Source organism: Terrapene carolina, unplaced genomic scaffold, assembly GCF_002925995.2.
Source record: "Terrapene carolina triunguis isolate 2854851 unplaced genomic scaffold, T_m_triunguis-2.0 Scaffold33956, whole genome shotgun sequence".
NCBI classification, from domain to species: domain Eukaryota; kingdom Metazoa; phylum Chordata; order Testudines; family Emydidae; genus Terrapene; species Terrapene triunguis.
In genome coordinates, this window is record NW_020698307.1 from 971,020 (window position 1) to 978,784 (window position 7,765).

General features: G+C 47.9%; 1 protein-coding gene across 1 annotated transcript in view; it reads left to right on the forward strand.

Annotated features, from left to right (window-relative positions):
- The window catches only part of LOC112120905 (butyrophilin subfamily 1 member A1-like), a 55,143-nt gene that overhangs the window by 6,725 nt on the left and 40,653 nt on the right, over nucleotides 1–7,765 (forward strand). Inside the window, exon 2 of the mRNA XM_026663838.1 lies at nucleotides 5,188–5,535. Coding sequence (XP_026519623.1) covers nucleotides 5,188–5,535 — 348 coding nt within the window. The remainder of the gene's footprint in view (nucleotides 1–5,187; nucleotides 5,536–7,765) is intronic.

The window sequence follows — 7,765 nt, forward strand, 5'->3', positions numbered from 1 at the left end:
GGGGGAGGGACTCTGGCTGCTAGAGGCCCTAGTGGCTGCAAGCAGCTGTCAATCAGGCCAGGCGTCCAATCAGACGCGCCGCACAAGGGGAAGGGGGAAATCCCGGACATTTCTACTTAATTAGAAATCCCCCCCGGATGGCCATTTAACACTGAAAAAGCCGGACATGTCCGGGGAAACCCGGACGTATGGTAACCCTACAGATATTGCAGCCACATGTGACGTTTTGGGGACTACTGAATTCACTTTATGAATGTTCTGTGTATTTGTGTGTCCCTTTTATCCATGGCCTCTATACATATTGTATGTACCTTTGTGGGCTGGGGACTGTAATCTACGCCATGGGGGAGGGTTACCCCACCTTCTACAGGAGCTACACACCAGGGGAGTAATTACTTGTGGGACAAGTAGCAGCTCCAGAGAAGTACCATCCCTAGGGAGAGTTGCACAAACTGGGTTAGAGAAGGCAGGGCTGGCATTGGGGTGGGCGAGCTGGGTTACCACCCAAGGCGTCTTGCTGAGGGGATGCCTCTAAAGCAGGAGTGTCCTGTCTCTCCTCCCACTGCTGCTCTGCGTCCATCTGCAGCCACTGCCACTCCTTGTTGGAGGTGCCCCTGGCCAAACCGCTCCTGGGAACCTCTTGTCTGTTGTGCACAGCGAGGGGAGGGAGGGAAGGAGAGTGTGTGTGTGAGAGAGAGTGTGTGTGAGGGAGTGTGAGAGAGAATGTGTGTGAGGGAGTGTGAGAGACAGTGTGTGGGGGGAGAGACAGAGTGTGTGTGTGTGGGGGGGGACTTGAGAGACTGTGTGAGAGAGAGAGACAGAGTGTGAGAGAGTGTGGAGGGAGTGTGATAGACAGTGTGTGTGTGAGAGAGACAGCGTGTGTGGGGGAGAGTGTGGGACTGGGGGAGAGGGGGGGGGGGAGTGGGGGTGTGGGGGGAGTCTGAGAGACTGTGTGTGAGAGAGAGTGTGTAGGGGAGTGTGATAGACAGTGTGTGTGAGAGAGAGAAACTGAGTGTGTGGGGGGAGTGGGAGGGACAGAGTGTTTGAGAGAGAGAGAGTGTGTGGGGGGGGAGTGTGTGTGAGAGAGAGTGTGTGAGAGAGCCAGAGTGTGTCTTGGGGGAGTGTGTGAGAGAGAGTGAGTGTGTGGAGGGAGTGTGAGAAACTGTGTGAGAGAGACAGAATGTGTGTGTGGGGGGAGTGTGAGAGACAGAGGGAGTGTGAGCTAGTGTGTATGGGCAGGGCTGGTGCTACCATTAAGGCAAACTAGGCGGTTGCCTAGGGCGCCAAGATTTGGGGGTGCCAAAAAGCAGTGCCCCCAATATTTTTTTACAGCGTTCCTGGGCTGGGCTGCCAGCGGCGTGCTGACACGTACGGCTCAGACTCCCTCTCCCAGCGCAGCGGTCGCTCCATGCAATTATTGTCATTGCCCGGTGGGGGTGGCGTGCTCGGGGAGGGGGCATAGCAGAGATGAGCTGGGGTGGGGAGCCCTCTGGCAGCTCCCCCTCCTGCCCTAAGGCACCCCCCCCGTGGCAGCTCCCCACCGCTCCGGCCTGGGGAGCCGTGCGGCAGCTCCACACCCCAGCTCATCTCAGCTACGCCCCCTCCCCGAGCGCGCGGTTGCCGCTCCACTTCTCCTGCCTCCCAGGCTTGCGGTGCCAATCATATATAATCAAATAATAGTATCTTTCTAGAACATAAATTTAGCTTGTACTCACCTTAGTAGTGCCGTTTTAACAACAACAACAACAAAAACTAAACACATAACTTTAGACATTGTGCAGAAGGTCACTTATTTTCAAATAGCATTTTTAGTTATATCTGTAAAATAACTTAAAATTCATTTGAAAATACATGCACAGTCCAAGTCTGATACTAATAATAATGATGGAGTCAAATGTTAGTGAGTCACATACATGATTGTGATAGGTAAACATGAATGCCAAAGTAATTAGAAAAATAAATTCCAGTTGGTAATAAAAGAGAAAAAAAAACTTTTTTAAAAATTAAGTAAATACTTCTTTAGTGGAGTGAAAAACAATTGACTAGAATAGAGTAGATAATGGCAGTAAAAGAGATTGTGTCTGTTAGCAAAAGTAAGCAGATTTTATTTATTTTTATTTATCTCTACTAAAGATAGAGTACAAAGTATCACACTTGTGTTTCTTATACCTGTGTTAAAGCTCCAGAACTGAAGTCAGCTGACATTAATTAGGAAAATTGCCACAAGCAGGATTCCTAATCATAAAACTGTGAGCAGGACACCCATCCCAGAGTGTGTAGGGCAGTGTCTTCTGCCTCATGTTCTTGAGTTCTACAACCAAAAGTTCCTTTTCTGTGCCCCTCTCTGCTCCCTCACCCCACCCCCCCTCCACTGACAGTTGTTGTCTTTGGTCAGTGAGGAACCAGGGATCAGAGGTGCATCTGTGTGAATTCACCTCCCTCCCAGGGAAGAAAGCATGTTGCTTGAGCTACCCTCTGAGCACTTGCTCTGGCTAGTTACCCCACAAGCTCCCCTTCCTCTCACTGATCACCTTCTGCTACCTGTGTCTGCTGTGACCTTGGCAGGTCAGTCTCTTGAGGTTCTATCCAGCTCTTACTGATTGTCAGCTCTGAGGCTGGGCAGAGATACTGTCCCATCAGAAATGATTATCAGCTCTTTTAAACACTAAATAACAAAAGGCTTCTAATGGAGCCTATTTAGCACTGTCTTTAAATGGTAGAAAAGAACAAGTTAAACCAGACAGGAACCCTTAAGGATCATCACACCTCCTGGCTAAAACACTTGTCCCCACCCACTTTATTTTCATAGGAAGGTCTGGCATTCTAGCCCCTGGCTTAGCGAAGTCCTTTCAGCTCAGGGTGACCCCTAATTTGGGACAAGTTAAGCACAGTTCTGCTCCTTTCTATTCAGACAATAAAAACAACATTGATAACAGCATTTCACTACCCCTGCATTCAGTACTAAAGTGATTTGTAACCCAGCACCAGCCACAGTTGATCACTTGGAGATACACAGCTCCTGTCTGCTAGATATTTACGCAGAGTAGGTGTGTTCATGTAAATACAGTTTGCTCCTGAAGTCTCTCCCCCTCTCAGCTAGCTGTCAGGGGAGAGTTCATTCAGACCCTGCTTACCTCTAGGAAATAGATACAGTGCTCCTGTTAGCTAATTACTAAGTTATCTAAAAAAACCCAAACCCTAGAGTTTTCAGGTATCTAAGTAGCCCCTGGAATCACAGTTAGTTTCCCCCACTCCCCAAAATCAGAAATGGCACCTCGGTGAGCCAGGAGTGGCCCAAGGGGCTGCTGGCTCTGGCAAGATGCAGCCCCTGTGTGATAGTGTGGTGCCTAGTAGGCTGTAACTAAGTCACAGCAGCAGTCAGGGTAGCATTATACCATATACCATGCCACCCTTACTTCTGTGCTGCTGCTGGTGGTGCTGTTGCCTTCAGAACTGGGTGACTGACCAGCAGCCACCACTATCAGGCCACCCTACCAGTGCCGGGGCTGAGCTCTAGCACCTCTTTCAATATAAATTAAGCACTTGGGGGAGGCAGTGGGGCAAGGAGGTGATGGGGAAGTGGGAAGACTGTGGGTGCCAAAGGTGATGGGGGGAGGGACCAAAATACAAGTTTGCCCAGGGCACCATTTTCCCTAAGGCTGGCCCTGAGACCAGGTCCAGAAGTCTAAGAGAACAAAGATTTTTGGTTTAAAAGCTGGATTTGAACCAACCAGAGACCCAAGATCTTGGGCTACAAAGTGACATGACCTGTTAACCAAGGGGCCAACCTTTAGAGAAAGGTTTGAAAGACTTTGAACCCTACCAGTGAGTCCCATGTGCCAGATGAGAATCCTTTGGGACAAGTGTAACGTGTTCAGACCTTTGATGGGTTTATGGTAACTTTTCTCTGTCAGGCTTTTGTCCTTAAATGTTCTCTGCTTTGGAAGAGCTAATTGGTTTTTGGTAGCCGCTGGCACATGCTGTTCATAGCCCTGAGAGAGAAAGCAAAGCCCAAATGCTGGTCTTTGATCAGGCCTGCTGGGAAAACCACTGTGAATTGAGGGTGTTAAGGCTGCTTCCCCACTTTGAACTTTAGGGTACAAATGTGGGGGCCTGCATGAAAACTTTTAAGCTTAACTACCAGCTTAGATTTGGTTTGCTGCCGCCACTTTTAAAGCTAATTTCCTTCCCTGGGTAGCCTTGAGAGACTCTTCACCAATTTTTTGGTGAATAGAGATTCAAACCCCTTGGATCTTAAAACAAGGAGAAATTAACCATCCCCCCTTTTTTTCCCCACCAACTTCTGGTGGATCAAGATCCAACCCCCTTGGATCTAAAAACAAGGAAAAATCAATTAGGTTTTTAAAAAGAAGGCTTTTAATTAAAGAAAAAGGTAAAAATTATCTCTGTAAAATCAGGAGGGAAAATAACTTTACAGGGTAATCAAACTTAAAGAACCCAGAGGAATCCCCTCTAGCCTTAGGTTTAAAGTTACAGCAAACAGAGATAAACACTCTAGCAAAAAGGTACATTTACAAGTTGAGAAAACAAATATAAAAACTAACACGCCTTGCCTGGCTGTTTACTTACAAGTTGGAAATATGAGAGACTTGTTCAGAAAGATTTGGAGAGCCTGGATTGATGTCTGGTCCCTCTCAGTCCCAAGAGCAAACAACCCCCAAAACAAAGAGCACAAACAAAAGCCTCCCCCCCCCCCAGATTTGAAAGTATCTTGTCCCCTTATTGGTCCTTTGGGTCAGGTGTCAGCCAGGTTACCTGAGCTTCTTAACCCTTTACAGGTAAAAGGATTTTGGAGTCTCTGGCCAGGAGGGATTTTATAGTACTGTACACAGGAGAGCTGTTACCCTTCCCTTTATAGTTATGAGAGAGGGGCATGAAACCCCAGTGTGGAATGAGAGGGCCATGGGTCCCTGTTCAGAGAGAGGTGAAGGCTGGAGGCCTGAGACCTATGGAGACATTCCTTGAGCAGACCACAGAGGGATCAGAGGTGCAGTTACCCCAAGCCTGTGACTCGCTGAACTCACAGACATGCCTAGGGCACTGCATGGGGACATGGTGTTCACTTCTAACCCAGGGTGCTCTCTTACTGTGAGTCTTACTGCTGAGGTAATGTCACCCCCAGCCACTCACTAATTTAATTTCCATTTTCCTTTGTACATTTCACAGCACAATTCACAGTGACTGGACCTGACGATCCAGTCATTGCCTCCCTAGGTGGGGAGGCCGTCCTGTCCTGCCACCTCTCTCCCAGGATGAGCGCTGAGAACATGGAAGTCAGATGGTTCCGATCCAAGTACTTTGAAGTCGTGCACCTGTACCGTGATGGGCAGGATCAGTACGGAGAGCACATGCTGGAATATCAAGGAAGAACTGAGCTCTTGAAAGACGACATCACCAATGGGAGAGTTTCCCTGAGAATACGCGATATCCGACCCTCCGACAATGGGCAATACACGTGTTATTTTGAGTCCAGTGTCTCTTATGAAGAAGCATTTATGGAACTGCAGGTGGCAGGTCAGTAATTTCTTCTGATACTTTGAAGTCTTCAACAGGGTAATAAGTGGAGGCTGAGGGTTCATTGTGAGATGACGGTTGACATTTCTCATTATAGTGGGTCAGTAGCTCTGCTCTGGTTAAGGTTTGTTCTAGTTCACTGTTTAACAGCTGCTTTTTTCCTAAGGGCTCTAAAATTCACACTCATACTCAGATTGTCTTGAACATTTCTGTGACTCATTGGAGTCTGGGGTACGGTTAGTGGCCTAAATTTGAGGTCATTAGAGCAATGGTTCTCAAACAGGGGTACATGTACCCCTGGGGGTACGCAGAGATCTCCCAGAGGGTACATGAACTCATCTAGATATTTGCCTAGTTTTACAACAGTATACATAAAAGGCACCAGTGAAGTCAGTCTGAACTAAAATTTCATACAGACAATGACTTGTTTATACTGCTCTATACGCTATACACTGAAATGTAAGTTCAATATTTATATACCAATTGATTTATTTTATAATTATGTGGTAAAAATGAGAAGTCAGCAATTTTTCAGTAATAGTGGCTGTGACACTTGTATTTTTATGTCTGATTTTGTAAGCAAGTAGTTTTTAAGGGAGGTGAAAGTTTGGGGGTACACAAGACAAATCAGACTCCTGAAAGGTTAAGAGCCACTGCACTTCTGCTGACACATCGTACAGACCTCGGCAGTCCAGTGAGACACATAGGTGATCCCTCTCGTCATATCACAGTGACCTGAGTGACAACTTTGCCAGCCTGCTCTAACTAACCCCTCCCCCAGTCACTACAGCGACTCCGAACACGGGGAAGGCAGTGGGAGTGCAAGCAGATAGATGCTGGCATCCAAATCTGAGAAACACAACACCAGCAATGGCACCTTCCTCATGCCTGTGTATTATGGCACCACGCGCACTGAACCGCTCCCCGCGCCTAATGCCAGCCCCAGGAATCATAGAATCATAGAATATCAGGGTTGGAAGGGACCTCAGGAGGTCATCTAGTCCAACCCCCTGCTCAAAGCACGACAATTCCCAACTAAATCATCCCAGCCAGGGCTTTGTCAAGCCGGGCCTTAAAAACCTCCAAGGAAGGAGACTCCACCACCTCCCTAGGTAACGCATTCCAGTGCTTCACCACCCTCCTAGTGAAATAGTGTTTCCTAATATCCAACCTAGACCTGCAACTTGAGACCATTGCTCCTTGTTCTGTCATCTGTCACCACTGAGAACAGCCGAGTTCCATCCTCTTTGGAACCCCCCTTCAGGTAGTTGAAGGCTGCTATCAAATCCCCCCTCATTCTTCTCTTCTGGAGACTAAACAATCCCAGTTCCCTCAGCCTCTCCTCATAAGTCATGTGCTCCAGACCCCTAATCATTTTTGTTGCCCTCCGCTGGACTCTTTCCAATTTTTCCACATCCTTCTTGTAGTGTGGGGCCCAAAACTGGACACAGTACTCCAGATGAGGCCTCACCAATGTCGAATAAAGGGGAACGATCACGTCCCTCGATCTGCTGGCAATGCCCCTACTTATACAGCCCAAAATGCCGTTAGCCTTCTTGGCAACAAGAGCACACTGTTGACTCATATCCAGCTTCTCGTCCACTGTGACCCCTAGGTCCTTTTCTGCAGAACTGCTACCTAGCCATTCGGTCCCTAGTCTGTGGCTGTGCATGGGATTCTTCCATCCTAAGTGCAGGACTCTGCACTTGTCCTTGTTGAACCTCATCAGGTTTCTTTTGGCCCAATCCTCTAATTTGTCTAGGTCCCTCTGTATCCGATCCCTACCCTCTAGTGTATCTACCATGCCTCCTAGTTTAGTGTCATCGGCAAACTTGCTGAGAGTGCAGTCCACACCATCCTCCAGATCATTAATAAAGATATTAAACAAAACCGGCCCCAGGACCGACCCTTGGGGCACTCCGCTTGAAACCGGCTGCCAACTAGACATGGAGCCATTGATCACTACCCGTTGAGCCCGACGATCTAGCCAGCTTTCTATCCACCTTACAGTCCATTCATCCAGCCCATACTTCTTTAACTTGGCGGCAAGAATACTGTGGGAGACCGTATCAAAAGCTTTGCTAAAGTCAAGGAATAACACATCCACTGCTTTCCCCTCATCCACAGAGCACGTTATCTCATCATAGAAGGCAATTAGGTTAGTCAGGCACGACTTCCCCTTGGTGAATCCATGCTGACTGTTCCTGATCACTTTCCTCTCCTCTAAGTG